The sequence below is a fragment of the Pinus tabuliformis genome, chromosome 3_2, assembly GCF_031772625.1.
Source record: "Pinus tabuliformis cultivar Carrire ecotype Pingquan chromosome 3_2, CPIR1, whole genome shotgun sequence".
Taxonomy (NCBI): Eukaryota; Viridiplantae; Streptophyta; class Pinopsida; order Pinales; family Pinaceae; genus Pinus; species Pinus tabuliformis.
The window spans coordinates 947,778,477-947,805,966 of NC_142302.1; the positions used below are offsets into that span (position 1 = coordinate 947,778,477).

The 27,490-nt window shown below is 38.6% G+C and overlaps 1 protein-coding gene across 1 annotated transcript; it reads right to left on the minus strand.

Moving 5' to 3' along the window:
• Positions 1-27,490, minus strand: LOC149183769 (ubiquitin-related modifier 1 homolog). The gene is made up of 4 exons (XM_089417237.1): positions 27,175-27,490; positions 764-839; positions 574-656; positions 1-230 (listed from the first exon to the last, which is right to left on the minus strand). The coding sequence occupies exons 1-4, from the start codon at positions 27,198-27,200 to the stop codon at positions 113-115; spliced, it is 303 nt and encodes a 100-aa protein (XP_089273363.1). The 5' UTR covers positions 27,201-27,490; the 3' UTR covers positions 1-112.

Sequence of the window (27,490 nt, forward strand, 5' to 3'; positions counted from 1 at the left end):
TTACTAAAGTGAATCGAGATTCATTGCTTAATAATATGTTTCTCTTGTAGCTGAGCAAACAAAGGCAAGTAATAAAAGATCGACAAAGCCATGTAACCAAATGACAAAATATTTATCCACCGTGCAAGGTTGAAATAAAAACTACATTATCCTTTTCCTCCAATGTTGCTTCCAGCTGCCCGCAAAGTTCCCAGTCACAGTCATTTACCAAAACCAACACTCCAGGTCTCCTGCACAAAATGGTTCATGATCATTTGTGTTGCCTCTCCAAAAAATACAAATAAGAGTGGCCCATCGATGAAGGAAAAAAATCATGAAACTACATATAGACTCCAGACTAGTTATTGGAAGTCAATAAAGAAATAGAAGTAGTCAAATGTGCTAGGATAAGACTTCAAACGGACATGACATTAAAATCAATCAGAACAAAAGAAAATCAACTTTCAAATCGTTGGAAGAACAAAAAAAAAATAGGTCCTGTGATGCTGAAATATTTAATCTTTATAAGAAGTAACTCAGACTAGTCTCAGTATGGCAGCAGCTTGGAAATTGTGGATTATTTTCAAAACTTACACAGAATTTCCTTTCATAAACATTTCGGGCCTCTCCTTCAGAAGATTATCACGTATCCAGAACAGCAGCGCCCCAATAGTCAACTGCATATTTTGATTGACAATGGAGCACTTGAAATCAGGTAGGTAGATGTTTCAAAGTAATATTATATTTAGCAGAAATATATTTCCGTTACTTCCCATAATATTACCTGTTTCTCACCATTTTTTTCAGGGACATCAACATGGTGTGTCTTCACTGACTGGAAAAGGAGCTCTAGCCCACCCCTGCATGTGCCATACTTTCAGACTCTGGTGAAAAAACACAATAGTTGTTCCCATTTTGAATAACCACAATATTTGAATAACCATTTTCACTTGAAAGCATACATATTATTCTTAGATTATTAGCATTATGCAAACCAATCCGGAGAACTTGAACATGGAAAACCAGTCTCGTAAGAATCTAGCTGCAAGCACTAGAAAAAGTGAACACTGCTATTCTTGAGTTACAGGTAAATTCCAGTGATTCTTCACCAGAAAGTGATAAAAACTTGAGGATGACCAATTTCAACCAAAGAAGACACATTAGAATCATTATAGTTATAGCAAAAGTAGCATCTTTCAAATTGAGACAACCCTGGTCAACAGCGGTGAAGCCCAGGTTAAAGGCTTGGTTAAGTGGCCAAATACCATGCCTAGGCAATGTTATAAGTACAAAAGAGTTTGACTAATCTAGCTTACATAACCCAAAGAATGGCTTCAATGTGAAGTTGCATGCCATAAAAGAAAGGTTGCGGGGGAGCGCTTCCCCCCCCCTCACATCCCCACTCTGAATTCGCGCTCCAGTCAAGAGCTATTCAAGAGCTAGTCGGGAGCGCACTCCCTGGTTTTTCGGGAGCGTTTAGGGGAGTGGTCAGGAGCATTCGCTCCTTGACCACTCCTGTACGCTCTAGGACCGATTTTTAAGAGGAGGGAGCAATTGCTTCTAACTGCTACCCCCTCTTAAAAAGCGCTCCCATCCAACGCCGAAAAAAAAAAGCCGCGTGGCCGAGAGAGAGGTCCCCGCGGCAGAGAGGGAGATGAAAGGGAGGGAAACGGGAAAGAGAAAAGAAAAAATAGACCCTCTCCCCTCCCATTATTCACTTCATCCATTGGAGAGCAAGAGAGCTTGGAGCAAGAGAGAGTTTGGTGCTTAGAGAGAGGAACTTGGTGAGTGGAAGAGAGAGGAGCTTGGAGGAGCTTGCAAGGAGAGATTGGAGCTTGGGGTTGAAGGCCAAAGAGGTAGGATCTACACTCTAATTTAGCATTCTTTTTTATGTTCATTGCTAAATAAATAAATTCTCTATTTCCCATTCCCATTCCTCCATTTTTTTGCAGATTCAAAACTTCAAAGTTCAAACATCATGGTTATATGGCTTGACATTTTCTTCTTCTTGGTTCCTTTTTTGGTTATTATGGTGTTGGAGAGTAGAAGGGTTGATCATGATGAAGTAGAGGATGAAGAAGTGGGTCATAGTGGATTTGATAAAAACCCCGTAGAGGAGTACCTTGGTGAGGAGGAAGAGAATGAACATAATTCAGCCCAAAAAACAAAAAACTAAACAAGACCAAACCCCATTGTGGAAATATACTTCTAGGCTTGAAGGAGGGAAAGGGGGTGGAACCACTAAATTTGAATGCCCCCATTGCAACAAAACTTACACAGGTTCATACACCTGTGCCAAAAGGCACCTCTATGGGAAAAGGCCATGGGATGAAGATAAACCAATAGGAATCAAAACTTGTACAAGTGTGTCAGCAACAGATAGAACCAAATACATAAGGGAAGAGGAGGAAGCCCAATACAAATCTAAAAAATCAAAGGGTTTCTTTGAACATAGCTCACAATCACATCAACATGCACAAAGAACTCCTTCAGCATCCTCCCATGGCAATGGATATGGAGGCACATGAACAAACATCTCTTTAAGGCATAGAACCATATCAGATTTCCTTGACGAAAGGTGTAGGAATGATGTGGATTCAAAAATTTACCGGCGTCTCTATGCATGTGGGATACCATTCAATGTTCTTCGCTCACCTTATTGGCATGAAATGGTTTCTGCCATAAATGATGCCCCTAAAGGATACAAGAGCCCTAGGTATGACAAGGCTAGAACCATTGGACTTGATCATGAAAAAGCAAAAATATCACATTCTTTGAGTAGAATGACAAATTCTTGGACTGAGCATGGGGTGTCCATTGTATCTGATGGATGGACAAATGTAAAAGGAAAGCCATTGATAAGTGTTCTTGTTGTGTCTATTAGTGGTGCCATCTTTCTTTCAGCATATGATTACTCATAGAAGTTGAAGACCGGCATCAACATTGCAGAACCATTACTTGAAACAATTGAATGTATTGGGCCATACAATGTCATCCAAGTCATCACTGATAATGCTGCTAATTATAAGGCAACGGGAGCAATTATTGAGGATAAATACTCCAACATATTTTGGTCTGGGTGTTTGGTTCACACAATGAACCTTTTGATGCATGATATTATTAAGAACTAAAACCAACAATACAAATGGATTGGTGATTTGTACAAGAGAGGCAAACAGATGATAAAATTTATTACAAATCATAGCAATACCCATGGGCTTTTCCGCAGTCACTCAAGATTGGAGTTGTTGAAGATTGCGAAGACTAGATTTGCTAGCTATTACCTCACCTTCAGGCACCTTTTGAAGGCAAGAGAGTCATTGGCTAGCATGGTATCAAGTCCACACTTGCAGGTATTAAAGGAAAGGGCTACAAATGCAACTGACAGGCAAGGTTTTGAACAGGTGGAGGAGATTGCTCTTGATGGTCTATTTTGGGCACGTGTGAAGCAAGTATTGGAATTCACCAAGCCCATTTATAACATGATTCGTTTTGCAGAAACATATAAACCAGTGATTGGGGCGGTGTATGAGCAGATGGATACCATGTTGGGGAAAATAAAAGATATTGTTCAGAAAGATGATCCCAACTTGTATACACTGATTCACAATTGTGTGTTTACACAATGGAATAAACTCAATGTTCCACTACATGCCTTGGCGTGTATCCTTGTGCCAAAATACTACTCTCCATCTTGGCTGTTGAAGATTGCGAAGACTAGATTTGCTAGCTATTACCTCACCTTCAGGCGCCTTTTGAAAGCAAGAGAATCATTGGCTAGCATGGTATCAAGTCCACACTCGCGGATATTAAAGGAAAGGGCTACAACTGCAGTTGACAAGCAAGGTTTTGAACAAGTGGAGGAGATCGCTCTTGATGGTCTGTTTTGGGCACGTGTGAAGCAAGTATTGGAATTCACCAAGCCCATTTATAACATGATTTGTTTTGCAGAAACATATAAACCAGTGATTGGGGCGGTGTATGAGCATATGGATACCATGTTGGGGCAAATAAAAGATATTGTTCAGAAAGATGATCCCAACTTGTATACACTGATTCACAATTTTGTGTGTACACAATGGAATAAACTTAATGTTCCACTACATGCCTTGACGTGTATCCTTGTGCCAAAATACTACTCTCCATCTTGGTTGGGCCAACCTGCACCTGGGGCTGGGGTTAGGGTCAAACCCCATACAGACCCAGAGGTATCTACAAGATATATGCAAACATTAGACAAGTTGGTCCTGACAAGGAGGAGTGTGCTAATATGCATCATGAATTAGGTAGATACTTCAGTTGCACTAGTTTGTTTGGTTCTTTGCGTGCAATGGAAGATAGAGACAAATTTGCTCTCAAATGGTGGGAAGTATATGGCAACATGGGACTTTTGCCAAAATTGGCAAAAAAAGTTCTCTCACAGGTTGTAAATACTTCTTCTGCAGAGAGGTGTTGGAGCACCTACAACTTCATACATGATGTGAGAAGAAACAGACTCAATGAAAACCGGGCAAAAAGCTTGGTTTATGTGCACTACAACTTGAGGTTGTTGAGTCATTATTGTGATCGAGCTTATGAAGGTCCAACATATAAAATTTGGGATAACCATCCAGAAGGACAATAATTTGGAGGATGGCACTATACATCTTGAAGAACTGGAAGCAGAACTTATGAGAGATGAAGATGAAGCAACAACAACCATGCCACCCCCACCATCAGTAGTAGTGCCAGTGCTCGAGTTCCAAGTATTGTTCCTTTGTTGTCACCACCTCCATGTACATCCTCACATGGAAAGCATGTGCTTTTGGTTCTGGTCGTGCGACTATGCAGGAAGAGACTCCTAGAAGACCACCACGACCTGCTCAGAAATTAGACATTTCTCGTGGTGGCAAGAGGAAGTTGTAGATAATAGATTTACTTGTCTTTTTTAGTTTCTAGTAGTTTTAATAACTATTGACTCTTTCATATTTATTATGATATTTTTTGTAAACAATATATGACAATTTAAGTTTGAAGTTGGCAATTATAACTCATTGGTAATGAATTATGAATATGATGCTTCATGAAAGTTGAAAGTTGTTTCATTTCATTTCATTTCATGTTAGATATTCTTTGTTGTAATGGTTACACTTCGCTTACAAGTACAACTTTGGTGATCAATTATGATAAATATTATATATAAAATCTTGAAAGCTTGAAACTTAAGATTGATGAATCATGAGACTCAATATGTTGTATGTTACTAACTTGTGGACGTGGTTGATGAAGATTATAAGTTCTAGATGATTGTTGTTATATGGTTCAATCTATGTTTTTTATGCTTTTTATATCTAATTCATCATTCTACATGCTTTTGTTGACATATATGCATCAAAATATAAAATATATATATATCGCTCCCAAACCGGGAACTTCTGAAAATGTCACTCCCGCACCTGCTTCCGCTCCCGCTCCCAAGTAACCTTGCATAAAAGTCTTCTGAGACTTCATCTGTCTATGCCACAAAAGCCTTTTTGAGACTTCATTTGCGTAACAATGACGTAGAAGAGATATGGGATACACAATAGATAAAGAAAAGAAATGCATACAAAAACAAATGCATTAGAAAAGTTATATCAAAGGAAGATGCAAAGACAGTTTAACTGTATTTTGCATAAGTATTAGCAGAATACTTCTTAATGTTTTCTCCAGCAAAAGCAACTTTTCCAATATTTTTTCTAGAGAAATATTAACTTCAGAATTCTCTCCCGCTTTCATTCACCCCTGTGAGGTTTTCTTTTAGACTCATCTTAAATCAGTACTAAAACTTGAAAGACTTGTCACTTGTTCGAAAGGAATCTGAATTAGAAATGTTCCCATTGAGGTTATTCCTTACACATTTGATCGAAGAGAAATCAGGTATAGAAATCAATTTATTGGTATTCAATTTTGTAAATTCCTGACAGAAATCAATAGCAGCCTTAAAAGAAAAAACCAGAAAAAAGTTTTCGATTTTCCTATTGTTTTTATAAGATATCTACAGGGCACTTTCTGTCACATTAGACAAACAGTTTGACACAATGTGAAGTGAAAGTATGTCCATTAATATGAAGCACTAACTGCTGGATACATGTAAGAGGCGGCAAATGCAAGGGGGGTCATTCTTGATGCCAATGAACCTCAGGAATTAAGCTTAGCATGGCAGATTGGAAACACCACCAACAATCAAGCATAGGCGTCGGCATTGTTATCACACAATCTAGCAGCTTAGTGCAAAGCCTTTCACAAAGGACTAAGACGAGCAAAAGGGAATTGTTACCACAGTCACCTAGATAGTCACTTCCCTCTCTTTAGTTAAGGACGTATCCAACACATGGGAGGCTTCATTAGTAACTCCAAGGAATCCTTAGGCAAGAGATAGTTAAGTATGAGGCCCCCTATGTTAGCTAACAAGACCAGCACTAAGACACGATGTTCAAGGTGAGAACAAGGTGGTCCGTTCAAAGCAATTTCCATATTTGATTGTGAGGAGTTTCCAAGATTTAGCAAGTTCAAAATGGTCAAGAAGGTACCCCAAACACTATAAAAATAGTGAAAAGATATGGCTGGTGTAAATCTTCTATATAAGTCGACAATCTTCGGCAACATATCACGTTATAACAGCAGCAAACAAATCAACCCTTTGAAAAGTAAAAAATCAATGAAAACTAGGACTGAAAATACAAGTTAAACTAGATTTTTGGTAACTGACTATTTCTGAAATAGAAATAACACAAAACAGCAATGCAATATATGATAACAAGATCTATTTATGACCATGCAAATGCTTACAAATCCTAGACATCTAGCCTATTTATGGCTGAAAATTAAGGTATAGCTGCCACAAACCCCTAATCTAATCCTAAAACATAAAGAAAAGTTTAAACTTTTATTATAATTATTGACTATTGGAGAGATTAGTGCCTACTTTTTTCTTTGGGCCTAATGGAGTCAAACAATGGACTGTCTCAAAGAAGGTAAAGTATGGATGTAGAGTGATAACTAAGGTTGTCCACTAGTAACCTTAGAAGATCCTCCTATAGAATGATAACTAGGGTTGTCCACTACTAATCCTAGAAGATCTTCCTATGACTTTTGCAAGCTTTTAAGATGAAAATAAGGGAAGGTTCTGCACAAGAACTCTTCCTAGGGTTTTCAAGATAAGATCTATCCAATAATAATACAAAGAGAATGCACCTTTCCAACTAGATAAGTATATGTTGACTCAATACATTCAGCAAGTAAATCCATAAAGACTTAAAAAGAACACTGATTAGTTAAATCATTGTTCATCCATAAACCCTAGCCATTAATCATCCATCAAGCTTGAAAAATCATCCACAATTCATCTCTCCAAGAGATCACATAAACCATTCATCCATGGTTAAGATAAGAATATAAGAGTAGACAAGTAGTTGTGTATCTCCACAAGTAGCAATAATCTAAATGAGGTGAACACTCCCCCTACTAATATGAGGAAACCAAGCATTCTACCTCTGCAAGAGCTAACATCCATTAAAACCCCCTAAAACACATAAAATCCATGATGCAAGGTGAATTAAATCATTCATCCATGGCTAAGATAAGAATATAAGAGTAGACAAGTAGTTGTGTATCTCCACAAGTAGCAATAATCTAAATGAGGTGAGCACTCCCACTACTAATATCAAGAAACCAAGCATTCTACCTCTGCAAGAGCTAATATCCATTAAAAGCCCCTAAAACACATAAAATCCATGATGTAAGGTGAATAGGTCTAAGGCCAGCCCCCAAATATGCATCTACAATGAAGAAAATATGTTCAATCATCAAGTTATTTTAAATAAATGCCTCATAAATGTTACACGTGTGAAGAGAAAGATCAACTGAGGGTGACTTCTCTCCAAAATGATGTAATAATGCTCCAAAAGCCATGTCCCTCCACCAAAAGGTGAAGCGTCTCATCAAAAGATCATGAGTCATCATAAGGAGGTGCCACATCACCATCCATCATCCTAAGTCGGCTCAAGTAACTCTCGCATCATCACCAAGTGCAACATCATCATGAAAAGGTTCAACGTCCTTGAAAAGGGTGCAATGTCAACTAGTGGTGACAACACACTCTCTAGGTGCCACATCAAGCTAGAGGTGCATCATCCAAGCTCCAACATACAACATCCAAAGTCCAATCAGTGATGGAGTGCATCAAGAGATGTGCCAAGTCATCAAGTAGCCCAGCATTATCATCAAAAAGGCAACATCCATCATTAAGGTCATGGCATCACCAATGCCCTCCAAAAGGCATGTACATCCTCTATGAAATGTGGAAGAAGCATCACCAATACCCTCCAATGGGCCATGTTATGAATAAAATATTAATTAAATAAATAATAAAATAATATTAAAATAATAATAATAATAGAATAATTAATTAATTTTCAACAATTATTAGTTATGAAGGGTTAAAGGATCAAATGGCATGACCATTCACCTTCGTGGCCAGTCAATGCCTATACAGCCAACCATCACGAAGGCAATGTAAAGATCATTCATTCATTCTCAATAATAAAAATTACTTATATACACTTATTTACATACAAGTATTTATGTTAAAGAGAGATTCCATACAGGCTTGCAGAATTTTTTATGCTAATGGAAAAACCTGTGAGCAATTTATGAAACCAACGTTTCGGACAGCTAGGTGAGTCCATCATCAGGGCAATGAGATCTGTATTTTGAGAAGAGAGAGTTGTGAAAATTATGAAGCTATTAATAGATGAATAGAAAGATATATGTTAGCTTATAATGTCGGCCTGAATGATTTACACTTACTAATTAAAAAATTTTATTTTTTTTTCCGAAACGTTGGTTTCATAAATTGCTCACAAGTTTTTCCATTAGCATAAAAAAAAATACAAGTATTTAGCATACTGGAGTATTTCTCTAAAAATGGTATCAAAGCCTTCGGCCCTGTTACCCATCATTTTGTGGGTGATATCCCTAGGAGAAATTTTTTTCTCCAAGATGGTCCTCAACCAGCAGCCAACAACCCCTTGCAGCCACTAGCTAGCTCATTGTGCCATTTCTCCGCCACCTGAGCCAGCCATGTGGTCCCTCGCCCATCTGCCATGATCGTATGTTTGAAGGTGGGCCTCCCGAACCTAAAGGTATGCCTTGTCATTTGGTAATTGAGTATTGTAGTTTGTTTATCATGGACACTTCTGGGCATGGATTAATGGGGGGATTCAACAGAAAGAATGGGTTAGGTCTGTGCCCTTGTCCCCTAGACCCCTTTTGGATATTAACCTTGCATTCTAGTCTCATGGGATCTCTTTTACTGACCATTTGGCTTTAGGGATGGTATTTCATGGGAAACCTCGATTTTGGTTGTGTGGTCCCGCTCCCTTATCCGCTTATATTACCCTCTTTCCACTCATTACCCCATTCATCATTTCTCCCACCTGGGTCCACATTCCTCCACTGGGTCCACATAGGGTCAGCTTGCCCCTTCCCCTTTCCCACATCTTGGGTCAAGGCCTGGCATGATGCCCAGAGGTTGATGCAGCTAAAAAGAAAGATAAAAGTATATTTGACCACATTCAATAGGAAAATGTACCACAAAATGCAAAAGATGGTCGGGACAAACACATTTAGCACGTGGGCAAAAGCCAATACATGAGCTTTACCTGATTGTCATGGCCATCACCCTAGTTCCTACAAGTTCTATGAGCCTCCTTCATCATATAGGAACCCATGATTGTCCCAACCCCTGGTGGGCAATGAACCACCCTACCTTAAAAGGGGGTATTCACTGCTATATCTTATATATCATGCTCTTACCCCTTGAGCCCCAAGCAGTTAATCAAAGAAAATCATAAAAAAAGGCAAAAGGCATATAAAGAAGGGTGGGAAAATCAAGGTTGAGGCACCTCATGTACCACGATTTCTCCCTCCTATACATTATAAACCCAAGTGTGGGCTTCCCTCTTATTAGCTACCCTTTTACCCCAACATGTGACCCAAGGCTGCCCCTTCTCATCCCTTACTTCATTCACCTATCTGTCACATGCCACCACCTTTTGAAGGATGTACCTTGAACATACTATCCCCTTTAGAAGTAGAAACCACCTAATAGGATACTTGGTTAACCCCATTTGGAGTTTAGGAGACATTGGCACATCCCGAAGCCCATTATGAAAGGCCAGGCCATTATGAAGTCCCCACCTGTGGTCCATGGTTAGTAAGCTCATTTACCAGATTTCCTAATGACTTGTTGTATAGAAAGGCTAGGGGACACATTGGATCTTCTGCAAGATTGAAGATGGTCTCCATCTTGGGTTTGGTCTCCCTATACAGGGTCCTAATCCTCTAGAGGGCTACATTGGCACATGTAGGGTGTGTGTTGAGAGCCATGGGCCTCCACAGCAGTAGACAGCACTCCATGGATCCCCGAGGATGATCAAAGATGCTCGAGATACTCCCATTGGACGAGGATGATGCACCTAGTTCACCTTTGCCCAATCGGCCCCACAGATGTACCATGCACTTGGCATCTGACCTAGGACTTGTAGGATGATGTGGCATCCCCTACACCATCATCAGAGCCCTTGCAAACGATCTACAGGCATCCTTGACTCATTTCTGGACCCATGAGGTTATTATTGTGCCCCCACACCCATTGGGAGCACCATAGGTTTATTGTTTGGAGAACAAGGGGCCAACCCCTTGTCCATGACTTTTGAGGGTCCTACTCTTCATTATGGCACCCATGGACCTCATTAGGCTTCTTAGAGGGCCCTACGACATGCATAGATTAGTATTTGACCTCTTGAGAGGCTCACTCTTTCATTTGTGAGCTAGTTTGGTGGGCTTGTCACCAAAATTTAGATTATTAGAACATTATTTTATTTTTGGGGCTTATGTAGGCCAAGGAGGCTAATTCGAACTCCTCATTAGTGTATAAAAACAAGATGAGCTCATTTGCTCATCATCACTTTGGATTGGATATCTTCTCTCTCTTGAGAATTTCACACTTTTTCTTAGAGGATGAATTGGAGCTTTATGGATGAATTTTGATGCGTGGATGTGGTCTATCTATCTTGGAGCTTATTTCTTGTCAAATTGTGGATGGTTGGATATATTCTATTACATGTAGGTACATTCTTTTAATGTTATTCTTGTTTATTTTGTCATATACATTGGATTGGGATTTTCACTATTTTTAGGGCTAATTGTTGCATGCATTCACTGCTTAAATTGTGGAATTGTGTCTCTATTATAGCATCTCTCAATGTATTAACCATGTAATGTGAATGAAATCTCCTAGGGGTAATTCTATCAATGAATTGATCTTGATAAGCTATCACCTTTTGCACATCAAAGTATAAAAGTTGCAAGATTGCTTCTCTTTGACCTAGAAGGCTAGCAAAGTAGTCTTGAGGCCTCCTTGACCAAGAACCAAAGGTCCTCACTCATATTCATCATAGACTCCATTCTCCCAAGACTAAGGCACTGATCTACCAAAATGTGGTCACCTTAAACCAACTTCTTTCACCTTTTCCTAGGTCTAGCCAAGTTGGGTCACCTAGGGCATCATTTTCCTGGTGAACTAGCCCTGCAAAAAGTTTGATCTCCTAGCCCCTCCTGCGTTGGTGTTTCCTCGAGACCTCCTCCAAATTTGAGGCCATTCCAACGATGGAGTTGTGAGAAAAGCCAAGCCCTAGCTCCGAGATCAAACTTTTCCCTAACATCCCCAAGGCTAGTACCTTATTGGATCAATTCAACACCTTTAAGTGAATATTCTTTCTTTGATCCTTTCCCCTACCTTGTCTAGGCTAAGGACGCCATTTGTTGCTAAATTCCTTCCTCCTGACCTAGACTGGGTCCACTTCGTCCCATGTGGTCTCATTCCTTTGATAAGGCAATTTTTCAAGAACCATCTGAGGTACCAATTTCAACAAGGATTTTAGGGATTGAGAAACTCCTTCACAAGTTATATCCCATAAACCTAACACTCAAATCCTTGCTTCCTTCTTCTAGAGGACATTGTACCTTCCTTGGAAAGCAAGCAAGCTCTCTCTTTCAACCTCTTCTGGAAAGAGATTGTTTGGGTCACTCCACGTCCATTCATTGATTTATCCTTCATCAGTGACTCCATAATATACCAGGTCTCCTCCCATCGATGAAAGTCCATAAATGGAAGGGAGCCTTAGCTGAGGTGATAGTGGGCTAAGTCTCCATTTATTGCCCTTAGTCTAGCATTTGCCCTTTAGGGATCCCCTTTAGATCCCCTGCTAGTTTGAGCGGTAACAGGTCCTCCAGAGATTCTTCGTCTGCCATCGCCATCGCCTTGTCGTCCCTTGTGTCATCTGCTATCACTGCAACCACACACTGCACTACAACCCAGTTCGTCTGCCCACACTATTGTTCGAGTTGTTTTCCCAATCGCAACAACTCCTTGTTTTCGTTGACACAGTCATCAACCTTCACCAATCCCTGAATTTTGCTTGCCTACCATTTTCGAGTGATTCCCCAGTGATCTGTCTCACATTGATTCCCTGCCACGCTACTCAATTCCAGCAGTCAGAAAAATCGTCCATTCGTTGTGTCGATTTGCCATTGTTATCTGATTCCCTGTCTGTCGTCCTTTCCCAACCATCACAACGATGTTGTTGAAATTTGGGGCAGCTTTGGGATGAATTTCCTGAAGAGAAATCCAATCACCCAAAAAGAATCCCAACTACCTCAAGAAGAAACCATCTTTCCCCAAGCGAAGAATTCAAATTGGTTAAAAGAAAATTATTATTATTGATGTGTTCTTGGCACTCCTCTCATTATTATTTGATGTGACAAATTTATTTGGGCAAGCAAACATCAAGGCATTTGGTAAATAGATTTAAATATTATTAAGAGCAAATTGAAGGGGGCTTTTCTTCAAGTTGGCCTTGCCAAAGGAAGAGTCTCATTCGCACATAAGATACCCCTTGGCTCATCCATCGTTTAGTATAAATTAAGAAGCCTTGGAGCTCATTCAAGACACATCCAAGTGCAAGAACATCAAGGAGAAGGACTTATGTTCCGGCCACAGCTTAGAGGAGACATTCCAAGTAGAAGAAGAGGATGGTTGATCTATTTTTGTGTCTTGGTTTTGGACATGACTAGGTAGATGCTAGCTAAGGCTTAAAGGAGGAGTCATGGGCATAAGAATGAGGGTTACTCTTTGTGTATAGGCCACAGGTTGGTTATGTGTTTTGCTATGGGATGAAAGTTTGTTTTGGGAAGGTCGAGAGGCCTAGCAAGGAGCTAGACCAAGGCCGCAGTACCTAAGAATTATAGTGTAGTTGCTAACAAATTTTGAGGTCGAGTTGTATGGCTGGTGCACTGTTGATCATGTGCCCTGACTAGGGCGCAGTTACCTCGGAGAAAAATCAGAACCATGACCTATAATAATGATGTTTTGGTAAGCCATAAGGTCTAGTGGATTGTCGGATTAGGCCGCACCTTTTGAAAGGACAGCGCAGGCTTGAATGGAACATTTGCATAATTTGATGGAGGTCTAATCAGACCAAACTAGGGCAGGTTTAGGAGCCCTAATCAGAGGGTCGAATACTTCAGAATTATGCTCAAAACAGTGATGATTTAGGGCAATAGGTTGGACGTCCCAAAAGGTACGAATTTGCTTCTTTTATGTTGATGGATGCTAGGTGTTGTATGTGTTGATGGATGCCCATAACTCGGATTTGTTACATTTGTATGACAGTTAGAGCACAGTTTGGAAAGTTGGTTACAAGAGCCCTTAACACAGTCCCTTATGAAGCACAATGATGTATGGCAACATTCTTATGACAAAAATATATGACAATGTCCTTATATGGCAGTGATATATGACAGTGTCCTTATGATAGTAAGTTACAGCAAGTGATACTTCTGCTTATGACAGTGAGTTATAGCAGTGATACTTGACCTTATGACAGTGACTGGTGCTTATGACGATGATGTATGGCAGTGACACTTGAGCTTATGCCAGTGATGTATGGCAGTGACACATGCTCCTATGGCAATAACATGTATGCAATTTGGGACAGACATATATGTTCTTGTGACAGTGGTATGAAGATCTATCAAAGGTCTTGTGGGGGACCTGTTAATACCTCTTGATAGGTTTGACTATTGTTATCTTATGAGGATCTTGTGTGATCCAAGGTTGTCCCTAGGCGGCCTAATGTGATTGAAGTCGAAAGTCTTGTCTCATTATAATTGTACATTGTATCTCAGCTGAACATTTGATGAATATCTAAAGAAGAAGAAGAAATGATTTTTGGGTGCCCCCCCTGTCAGTTTTGCACTGGTCTCTAACCTAAATCCTAGTGTCTCCATTGTGTATGTTTTTCTTCTAATATTCCTTACTGTTCTGCTACATTGTTGATGTTAATGTTCTCTCTATATAATTGTTTATGATGATATGGGGTGAATGTAATGTGAAAAAGTTTAAAGATGCAATTATCTAAAGCAAAGAACAATCTAGCCCTAAAATTAACATGTGTCAACTGCCCTATCCCCTACCAGTGATAATGACATTGATATAACTCTATTATATAACTTTATTATATATAGTTCATTACATAATTATATAATTCCAGTTGTATAACTAATAACTATATAATTTAATTATATCTATAGTCTAGCTATTATTATCATAGTTCATAATCTTATTATTATTATTATTAGTTTTATAATTAAATAATATATATAATTAAAAAAAAAGTGGGATCCACTAAGAAAAAGAAGAAAATGGTAAGCGGCGAGGAGTTACAAGCAGACATTAACCACTATAGATACCAAGTCAATAGTGTGCGATATCGTCTTGGTAACTTAGAAAAAACACAAATAGAATTTAAGGAAGAACAAAAGAAGTTGGCGTTGATGATTGGGAAAATACTACAAAGAGACAACAAAATTGATGAAACCACCAAAAGACTCAACTATCATAACGAACAACTTAATCAATTAATGGAGAAAGTGGACATGCTAACAATTCAAACTTTTCAGAGACCAAAGTCTAGCCCGCAAAAAGGAAACGAGCAGAGCATGAACCTGCAATCCACCTGAGATATGTTTTCAGGTAGCCAATATTACACTAGAGTTCCAGAAAGAAACCATCAGTGAATTAAGAATGAACTAACAAAATATGATGGTAAGGATCACAAAGGAGAAGTTGTTTGGGTCAACAAGATGGAAGGAATTCATGGAGCAAACCCACTATTAGGTGAAAAAGAAAAGATTATGACAGCCTCCAACACCTTAGAAGGTGAAGCTTATGACTAGTTCCTCTGGTGGACGAAGAAGTGTGATGACCATTTTTTTCACTGGCAAGGGTTCACTACAACATTACTGAAAAAGGTTTCATGACAAGGACGACGATGACCTATACAACAAGTTTATACATCTCAAACAGAAGGGCTCTGTAAGTGATTATACCCACGAATGGGAAGCATTTGCGATATGACACAATGGATTCACTAAGGATTAGAGATTGAAGATGTATATTTGTGAACTAAAAGAATATATTCGTGTTGAATTGAAATTATGCAAGCCCAACACTATTGAAGAGCCTAGACATGCAGAAAGGCTTATTGAACAAAAAAAACAAGTTCAACAAGCCCTTGTTCACCAAGGAAGATGAAAACCAAAAACAATACTCAGGTAAGAAAGAGATAAACAAATGTAGACATTCTGGAGACAAATGGTCGTCAGGACACAGATGCATGAATAAGATATTATATACTTACGAAGTTGAGGAGTCAAACACTTCAAATAATGAGTCAAAGAAAAGGATAAAAAAGAAAACAAGTGTCACAAGTGTGGGCAAGACTGGACACTAAGACATAAATGTGAAGACCAAGGTTGCATGAAACGGGGAAACAAGTACGAGTTTCCGAAACGAGCATGGGTACGAAACGTGGCCCCCCAAATTTTGGAAACGGGGAAACGCGAATATATATATATATATATATATATATATATATATATTAGGACATTTAAGAAATATGTGCAATCATAAAGCATATATGATACATTCTAATTTATTACATTATGATAAAATTGTTAATTGTCAATGCATAAACTATAAGTCTCTAAATTTACATCACATTTACTCATGAATGATCACATAATGAAAATAGAAATATCCAAAATCAGCCATGAGAAATTTCTAATTTCTTGTCTCGTGCTTGATTGGGAGTCTCCTCCTACATAGTCGAACGACCTTAATGCTCTTGCTTAAATACAAGTTTCATACCCTAGTACCCTACATGCTCTTGATTATTGGGAGTCTCCCCTGCATAGAGGGCTTGGTTCTCTTGATTAAATACAAGTTCCATACCCTAGTACATGATAAAATCCAATGGAAACATTGCAATCTCCCCAATCCTGAAATCCTGAAAAACAGACAAGTCTGTTGGATTTTGAGTGAGATCAAAAATTCTACTTTCTCCATATGAAATCCAATGAGGGCGAAACCACTCTCAAACATCCTAAGTCATTTCATGGTAATGTTAAAAATTTAAGTAAAAGGATGAAAATGAAAAATAAAGGAGAATATCACTTTTACTTTAAGAACTTAATGTTACCATGAATTGCATATCCCTCAAACTTCCTGATGAACGACATATCAACACTAGGACAAAAGTTCACTTTTATAACGTTAGACAGGCATCTAGAAGCAACTACAAGGCATTAGAAAAACCTAATTAAAAATTAGAAGACAAATTAATAAAAAAAAAATCAAGTTGCATGTGGAAACGGCATCGTACGGCCCAGAAACGCGTTTCCGGCCATACTGACCACGTTTCCACCTCGAAAAACGTGCCAGTACGGACATAAATGCGTTTCTGGGCCGTACCGTACGCATTTCCGCGTTTCGTTTCCGTTTCCATAAGGAAACTCCTCCCCTGCCAGCATTTCCGGCAACTTAGGTGAAGACATGTCCTTATGCTACTTTAAAATAGTAGATGGAATGCAAGTAGAAGTACAAAATCCTGATGATGACACCACTATAACATACAATGCAGATTCAAACCCTGACGAAACATCACAAAAAGCATCATTAGTTGCAATCTCATGTGTCTAGCAAAATCACGATGAAGAAAGCAATTTTTCAAAAGACCAAAAAAAACAAGTGACTACAAAATATGTTCCACCACACCTTCGAAAACAAAGAACCCTGACTTCAAGAAGAAAGAACACTAAGCTTACAACCCCATCAACAAACATGACAACGAGATTACGACCTAAAACAATGAAGCTCAAAGGGATCATAAGAGACAAAAATGCCAATATAGTTGTAGATTCCAGCAATACTCATAATTGTATAAATATTGATCTTGCTAAACAACTTAATCTTTGTGTGTGCCCAATCTAGGACCTAATCATGACTGCCGCTATTGGGAAAAGGTTCAAGGAAATAGGAAAATTTCATAAGGTTTCAATCTAAATAAAAGAACTAGAACTAAAGACAAAACTCTATGCCTTATCGCTCAAAGAAATGGATATAGTGTTAGGTGCAAAATGGTTAACAGGAAGTTATACTACAAACCTTGAAGAATAGTTCATGGAATTTAATTGACAAGGTCAACGCTATAAATTATATGGTATTGATGCTCCGAACCTCACAGAAGATGCAAATACATGCGAGAACTTCACCAACACACGAGGCACAAACAAAGTCAAATTCATAAACAAATAGATGTCATTCCATAGCAACGTGTTCAACTAGAGAAAAACCTGCTTATTATGCTTTGAGGACAAAGCATCTCTCTGAGAGGGTCGCAATGTCATGAATAAAATAATCCATAAAATATTAATAAATTAATATTAAAATAATATTATTATTTATTTATTTATTTAACTAACAACAATTATTAGTTATGAAGGCTTGAAGGGTCAAATGACATGACCATTCACATTCGTGGCCAATCAATGCCTATATAAGCAATCGTCACAAAGGCAATGTAAAGATCATTCATTCATTCTCAATAATAAAAATTACTTATATACACTTATTTACATACAAGTATTCTACATAATAGAGTTTTTCTCTAATAAACCGTGTCTAAGCATGCATCATCATTAAGTATGGGATCAAAAAATCAGGTGATACTAACCAACATGTACAAGGACCTTTTTGAGATACATGTAACAACCAACCCAAACGAAAGGACAATGAAAGGGGACACAATGAAATGTGTTAACTATGGAAAGGATATGGACATGTTACCCTTATCAAGGCCCCCTAGTAGTACCCCTATCCCTAAGAGTGGAAACACTCGACTAGAATACATAAGATGGCCACCAAGGTGAAACAAGGCAACAAGCATAACTTCTAAACAACGTGATTCACTATTTGATTTCAACCCATGATCCTTACTTAAATGCCAAATATATTAAAATTGAACACTTCATATGAAACAATGGCTAAGGTAGATCATGTATGGTGGGTCACCATCATCCTCACATAAGTGAGTTGATCAGATATATGAGGCATCTATATGTTGATGTATGCGAAGAATGTTGGTCATCATCACTAGGATCACTGCCTACAATGTGGATCATCAAAGAACATTTTTCCTCTCATTATCCCCACATGAGAGGAGGTAACAAGCATTATATCGGGGATTAATAATCATGAAGAACAAAGGGATCAACCACTTCACAATGGTGAGAGACTCAACAATCATAACTTGTCGTATGTTATTTCAATCATTGTTGCAACACATCCAACTTGGCAAGCTCATACACAACGCACAAGTTTTGGCACAACGTTTTGAATCTATTGAGTTTTACCAAGTCCAAGAACACATAACTCCTTTAGCTAATACACAAGCAAATGAACCAGTCTCATTAGAAGGAGGGAAAGTTAGAACAAATGGAGGGGGTTTAACAACGTCCCACCTCCCATTTCTCCTTCTTCCTCCAATCTTGGGTAAGAGATTTATCTTCCTTTCTTCTTCCTTCTGTAAGTCACAAATTCTGTCTCCTGTGGTCATTAACTATGGTAACCCTTCAGGTTGGCAGGATGCACAACTCTGATACCATTGTAATATCCCCTTTTATTTATTTAACTAAATTCCCAGAACATTACTACAAAAATTACACCATAAATTTTTTTGCCAAGAATATTAATAAAAATGTGACTTAGAACCACAGAAATTGCAAATAAGAATTACTGCAAGAAACCCCAATGATTTTATTAAATAACTTCTAAGAGGAAATTACATCAATAATTTGAGGATAAACCTCGAGGATATAATTAGGCATTGGCTCTCTATTTTCTACAATTCGGCCCCTCCACAAGATGGCAATTCAATCCCTCTAATTGGTCAATTCGGACCTCCTGGAAATTAATTCTCTAGCCCTCTTACAATTGTGACTATTTGCCCCTTCGGCATATGTAATTTGGCCTCCCCTGTTCAACAATTCGCCCTTCCCATAATGCAATAATTTGGCCCCTCAAATTTAATATAATCCAGGCCCTTTTGGTAAACCAATTCGACCTCTATCCACCAATGGAACTCGGCCTCATTAAAATAACCAATTCAACCTCCTCCTGGAAGTGGACTAGGCTTCCTTGGATCAGCAATTCAACCTCCCTCTGGAACTAGCAATTCAGCCTCCTCAAGTAGACAATTCAGCCTCCTCCTGGAACTGATAATTCAGCCTCTCTTAGTAGATAAATCAACCTCCTTTTGTAACTAGAAATTCAACCTGCTTGCGAGGGCAATTTGGCCTCATCTTGAGACTAGAATTTCAACCTCTCTAGATAGTCAATTCGACCTCCTCTTAGACTGGGAAATCGACCTCCTTGAAAAATCAATTTGGCCACTTCTATAGTTAAACAATTCTTGATTAGGTAGGTGTTGAAATTGTAACTATGGTCGGTCTTCATGCTAAGAGTCAAAAGAATTCATTCAAGTCGAAAGAAAAAGAATTATTATCATGTCCCATTTGGACATCTAAAAGAGAAGAAAATTTGAATTTTTATAGTATACTTAGGTCTCTCCAAAATGCCTAAGTCGGCCCTACAAGAAGTTATGTTGGCCTGCTTATGGTCACACCCATTCATTCTTGATGAAGACTATATATAGGTCATTCATCTCCCTCCAAAAGACACCTCGCATGATGAAGACATATCTGTGAAAGCATACGAAATCTGAGGCTACATATCACTGTTGCAGACAGCGAATTTTAAGGCAACATCTCTGTTGAACCATACGAAGTTCTGAAGATCTCATTCTAAAGCATAACATGTGACATGACCTTAATGAAATTTGGCCCTTATAGAAGATTGAGGTAGACTTCATCTAGTTACAATTGGTTAGTTTGCTTATATCATGGATTTCTCTTGTTGACAAAGATTCTATAAGGAAAGGATTGTTGTGCTTTCCCCTCATGGGTTTTTCCCTAGCCTCTGGGCTAACTTCTAGTGTTTATTGTCTTCTTTTTTTTGCACTGTACTCTTTATTTCCTTGCATAATTAAATGTCAAATTGCTTGATGACATAATTGAATGAAAAGAATACTAAAAGTGAACATATATATCAAACACAAGTAATTGTCATGATCAAAAATTCTAGGTTATATTCGAATTTCAACACTAGGGTGGTTGTGCAGCCACTGAGACCAATTGCCACAAGCTAGGGTGTGTGTTTCAACATTGAAACTAGGAATACTCGAGGGTTTCTTGCTCACACGGTGGCTACTCGAGCTCCTTATCAATTCACAAATAAAAGCTCACACCTTTTTCCCCAAATCTCCTCTTTCTTTTATAACTTTTTCCTCCTCCAAAATATCATGGGTGGCATGTCAATACGGTCACTTATTTTTCTAAAGTGACTTTACCACCTTTTGTTTAATTATTAAGATAATATCTACTAACTAACCTGTTGGCCCCCTTTTTTCTTGCCAATAACCTACGGGGATCATGGTAGGCAATGACTTCAACTCTCTCTATTGCCATGGATTACAAAGGGATATTACATTGCATCATGTCCATCATAATAAATGGAGAAAAAAAAATAACAGATATAGGTCAGTAAATTGAACTACATAATAGAAAGCTATCATCATGTGGTATACATTTATCAACACAGGACACCAGTTTCTCATAAGACAACAAAGAGTAATACAACTACCAAATAGAAAGATGTCCCTAAGTTACAAAAAGATAATTTGTTTTTTAACCATGGGAATTGACAACTCATTATAGTGATCTAGGCTAGGCCCGAGATCAAACCTACTGGTTACCACTATAACCCAAGAGTATACCAATAACTTGTAACTTATCAAGTGTCGAGTTGTCCAGAGGCACACTAGAGTGGACATGTATCCTTGGGGCATCTACCCTTCTAGCCTTCTCACAACATGCCAACATGTCACTTGTGGGAATTGAACCCGAGTTGGGAGGATAACAAATAATCCACCTAACCACCCAAGTTATGAACCCTAGGCAAGTCATACACAATTATTAAGAAAAGATATCATTCTTTGAGACTAAAGTTAAGGACAAATGCCACATAGCATTAAGGGTATATCTTAAGTTTGGATTTTGTTTATATTCAATTATAGAAGACATGGGATAGGTGCAAAAGGATGGAATCTCATTCTAAAAGGCCACCACTTGCATTTCCATTTAAAGTAGCCAAAGATACTAAATAAAGTCACTACATATTTGACTTATCAATGTCGAAGCCAATTGAGGAATGAAACCCTTGTCAATTAAATGGGAAAATCAGGAAGAAAGGGACTATTTTTAAGTACTCCAAACTATAATTGAGAAAGACAATTGTGGGAGGCCAATAGGGGAGGGAAGGAAGCACTGCCCTTGTAAAGAAAGCAACGAGTGGAAGGCAAATAACGAGTTGCTAGCCCACTATGTTGTGACTGAACTAATTAATAGAGGATAGTAGATAGCATTTTCACATACAAGACCTATCCACTCACAAAACCAACTAATAGTGACTCGTAGTAACGAAGAGGTAACAACGTTGCTTCATAAAAAATGAAGCAAAGGAGACTTAAAGTGACACAAAATCAAGTTGGTTTACTTGAAAACTAAAATAGCAAATAATTTGGATGAACCCTTAATTAAAAAGAAAAATGAAAATGTCAAGTATCCATTCAAGGCAGCTTATTTAACTTCAAACAAATCCTTATACCTACTTTCCTTGGACAAAAGCCCTACATTTATCACCATGAACTACAAAGTAGCAACAAATTCACATAAAGGAGGGAAAGGAAATGAAGCTACTAGCTTGCCCACAATTATGAAATTAATCAAATTAGAACAAGACCCACCCACTAAAACCAGACGGATAGAGATCACAATCAAGTCAACTCAATCCCATTGCACTGCAAACACCTACTAAAATAATAAGTAATATGCAAGTAAAAAGATTTAAATTTGATGGGAGAAAGCATATGGTGCCCTTATTCAAGAGTGTGATGTACATCTTCATCTTCATCTTTAATGTTGACTCTTCCTCCCTCTGTGTTGCTTCAATTCTACTCCCTTCCTTTCCAACATTAAAAAAAAGAATACAATTTCCAAGGCACTTTATTTATATTTGTGACCACATACACAGTCGCTTCCACTAACACCCACAAGGTCATTGAAGAAGCTTTGAGAGACTAAAAGCCCACAGAATTGTATGTGTAGAGCACCCTCTTGCTCCGATGAGAGCAAAAGCGGAGGTGAGGATTGAAAGCAGAGGATAGGGAAATGCATGGAAAAGTGGAGTTAAGGGACCCATCTATGTTCTTACCATCAAACAAGAAGCATAATGGGTTGTGTCAGATATGATAACACACATGATAGAGGAGAATTTGGAGAGCATTAAAGAAACAAGAGGAAAGATATCTATCTCGGCACATGTTATGCAACGAAAGCTTGATGAGGATAACAGAAGATGGGATATGGTACTCAAAAATGGTGTCCAACATCAAGGCCTTCATGCAACAGGATGGACTAAGCTGTCTGGAGGGGGAAGGATCTTAGTGAGGGAAGCAGGATGAGATTCTTCTACTTTGTGTCCCATAGACCATCAAACAAGAAGCATAATGGGTTGTGTCAGATATGATAACTCACATGATAGAGGAGAATTTGGAGAGCATTAAAGAAACAAGAGGAAAGATATCTATCTAGGTACATGTTATGCAACGAAAGCTTGATGAGGATAACAGAAGATGGGATATGGTACTCAAAAATGGTGTCCAGCATCAAGGCCTTCATGCAACAGGATGGACTAAGCTGTCTGGAGGGGGAAGGATCTCAGTGAGGGAAGCAGGATGAGATTATTCTACTTTGTGTCCCATAGACCATCAAACAAGAAGCATAATGGGTTGTGTCAGATATGATAACACACATGATAGAGGAGAATTTGGAGAGCATTAAAGAAACAAGAGGAAAGCTATCTATCTCGGCACATGTTATGCAACGAAAGCTTGATGAGGATAACAGAATATGGGATATGGTACTCAAAAATGGTGTCCAGCACCAAGGCCTTCATGCAATAGGATGGACTAAGCTGTCTGGAGGGGGAAGGGTCTCAGTGAGAGAAGCAGGATGAGATTCTTCTACTCTGTGTCCCATAGACCATCAAACAATAAGCATAATGGGTTGTGTTAGATATGATAACACACATGATAGAGGAGAATTTGGAGAGCATTAAAGAAACAAGAGGAAAGATATCTATCTCGGCACATGTTATGCAACAAAAGCATGATGAGGATAACAGAAGATGGGATATGGTACTCAAAGACGGTGTCCAGCATCAAGGCCTTCATGCAACAGGATGGACTAAGTTGTCTGGAGGGGGAAGGATCTCAGTGAGGGAAGCAGGATGAGATTCTTCTACTCTGTGTCCCATAGACCATCAAACAAGAAGCATAATGGGTTGTGTCAGATATGATAACACACATGATAGAGGAGAATTTGGAGAGCATTAAAGAAACAAGAGGAAAGATATCTATCTCGGCACATGTTATGCAACGAAAGCTTGATGAGGATAACAGAAGATGGGATATGGTACTCAAAAATGGTGTCCAGCATCAAGGCCTTCATGCAACAGGATGGACTAAGCTGTCTGGAGGGGGAAGGATCTCAGTGAGGGAAGCAGGATGAGATTCTTCTACTCTGTGTCCCATAGACCATCAAACAAGAAGCATAATGGGTTGTGTCAGATATGATAACACACATGATAGAGGAGAATTTGGAGAGCATTAAAGAAACAAGAGGAAAGATATCTATCTCGGCACATGTTATGCAACGAAAGCTTGATGAGGATAACAAAAGATGGGATATGGTACTCAAAAATGGTGTCCAACATCAAGGCCTTCATGCAACAGGATGGACTAAGCTGTCTGGAGGGGGAAGGATCTCAGTGAGGGAAGAAGGATGAGATTCTTCTACTTTGTGTCCCATAGACCATCAAACAAGAAGCATAATGGGTTGTGTCAGATATGATAACACACATGATAGTGGAGAATTTGTAAAGCATTAAAGAAACAAGAGGAAAGATATCTATCTCGGCACATGTTATGCAACGAAAGCTTGATGAGGATAACAGAAGATGGGATATGGTACTCAAAAATGGTGTCCAGCATCAAGGCCTTCATGCAACAGGATGAACTAAGCTGTCTGGAGGGGGAAGGATCTCAGTGAGGGAAGCAGGATGAGATTCTTCTACTTTGTGTCCCATAGACCATCAAACAAGAAGCATAATGGGTTGTGTCAGATATGTTAACACACATGATAGAGGAGAATTTGGAGAGCATTAAAGAAACAAGAGGAAAGATATCTATCTCGGCACATGTTATGCAACGAAAGCTTGATGAGGATAACAGAAGATGGGATATGGTACTCAAAAATGGTGTCAAGCATCAAGGCCTTCATGCAACAGGATGGACTAAGCTGTCTGGAGGGGGAAGGATCTCAGTGAGGGAAGCGGGATGAGATTCTTCTACTCTGTGTCCCATAGACCATCAAACAAGAAGCATAATGGGTTGTGTCAAATATGATAACACACATGATAGAGGAGAATTTGGAGAGCATTAAAGAAACAAGAGGAAAGATATCTATCTCGGCACATGTTATGCAACGAAAGCTTGATGAGGATAACAGAAGATGGGATATGGTACTCAAAAATGGTGTCCAGCATCAAGGCCTTCATGCAACAGGATGGACTAAGCTGTCTGGAGGGGGAAGGATCTCAGTGAGGGAAGCAGGATGAGATTCTTCTACTCTGTGTCCCATAGAGATTATATCACTGGATTTGAGGACCATGGTCCAGTAAATTCTCGTAAAAGTTGCAGTCAAGAGATTGATTAGCAAAAGCAAGAGAATTGTGGACCTTGCTAAGATGGTGAACCAGACTTTAGGAGCTCCAGCACCACCTGAGTAATTCTGTGTCCATGGCAGAAGCTTTTGAATTTTCACCGTGCATTAATAAAAACAGGTTCAGCATAAAGCATCAAGTAGCTGGTTCGATAGCAGGTTGATTGTATATATCGCATATAGGAGGATCATTTAGTTACTTTTCAACAACAGTCTAGCTATAAAACTTACTATGGGCAGATCTGGGAAGATATCATTATATAGATTTTAGATTTTCAGATTTTTTTAATAGAAACACTGCTGAGCCCCCAGGTGTAGCTCAATTGGCAAGCACTGTGAAAATGAACTGTTATGTACCAAGAGGTTTGAGGCACTCCACTTGACTTACCCATGTCTGCAGAAGGGGCATACGTAGGCACTTAAAAGTTATAGTCGGAATCAACCCTTGTCACGTGACTACAAAAACAGCCCAGTTGCCAATTCCTCTAATCACTAAAAAAACAAAACCAACAAGGGTACTGCTGAACTCAGATTATGTCTTGTTTACATGCAAACATGAACTTATTTTAAAAGGCGCGTCTTCTATCTCAGAAGAAAATGGGAGCCCAGAATAAGACCATAGCCCACTGAATATCGATTTGATCTGAAAGCTAAGTAACTCCTCTTGTATCATAATATAATCCATTTATTCACCAAAATAAAGACTATCAACTTAACCTAGAGTCCTCAAATGTAATTATAATCATTAAAATCATGAAAAGTACAAAACTCTTAACCATTGGTATATTTCGTATTGGTTACTCTAATAAAAGATTGCAAAAAACTAAAGAAAGGCAACAAAAGCAACTGCAACCCAAAAGCAATTGATATAGCAACATGTTTTCTTTTCAACTGGCAACTTGTTTCTTTCTGCTTATTGGTTTTAGCAGCAAAGGACTACAGGAATGAAACCCCAGAAATAACACACAAAATTAAATTGATTATTAACATTGGCACAAAAATTACCAATGTAATGCATCCGGAAGAAGAAGCTCAATACAATTCAAATCACAAAAGCCTCATTTCTGAAACATTATATCTCTGAAACCAATTTCCCAATTTCAATAATATAATCCATAATATTCTAACACCGGCTTCAAAATGAAAGAAAATATATTTGCAAGACTTCAAGGAAAGAAACAGTGGACATGACAAGAGTACTAATTTTGCTGTTGTGTTTTGAAGAGAACGACCTTCAGCTCTCATTATTAGAATAAACAAATCTTCCCAAGTTGCGCTCTTTGAATGGGAATTGTCATATGGCTCATTGATAAAATATTTCATACTTTAAAGTGGAGGTGCAAAGTATCCTTTATCCTCTATATTAGAAGTGGATGTATGGTCGGGTTTAATGTGATAATAGGGAATTGAGTGCATAGCTCTCTAATCACCTGTATTAAAATTGAGTAACAGGCGCGTTAAAGTGGATGGGTGGTTGGGTGGTGAGCTTATTCACTGTTCTGACTAACATCTGGTAAAAAAAGATTGCATATAGCATTTTCACACAGAAAACAACACAAGTCCTATCTACTTACACAGCCACCTGACGGAATCACACAGTGGCGAAGATGTCACAACTGTGCTCCATGAAAAATTATTCAAATCGGTTCTGGAGTGTTATAAAATTATATTAGTTTAAGTAGCAAATAATTTAGATCAACTTTAAATTGAAAAAAGAAAATAAAAATCAATAAACTCCATTTATGCTATGGTAGCAGAAACATTTAAATTTGATGGGAGAAGGCGGCGTTGGCCTGCCTCATAGTACCATACCCGAATTCAAGAGTGAGATGTACCATCTTCGTCTTCAGCGTCCCCTCCTCCCTCTCTTTCCCTTCGGTTATAGTGTCCTTCCTTGTAACATAAAGTTCCTCAGGGCGCAGTACCGCTACACATGGATTATATTGCAAGAATTTACTGCAGTGAAAGTTCCTCGCTGTCGTTGTGCAGAGGTTTTATCCGTCGAGCGGTGTAAGTTCCTCAGGTCGCCCCTTTTGCCCTTTCCCGAAATCCGAGAATCGTTCTACAGGGAGTTTGCCCGTCGAGTTTCTTTCGAGGATCTTTATTTATAAAGAAAAATTTGTAAACA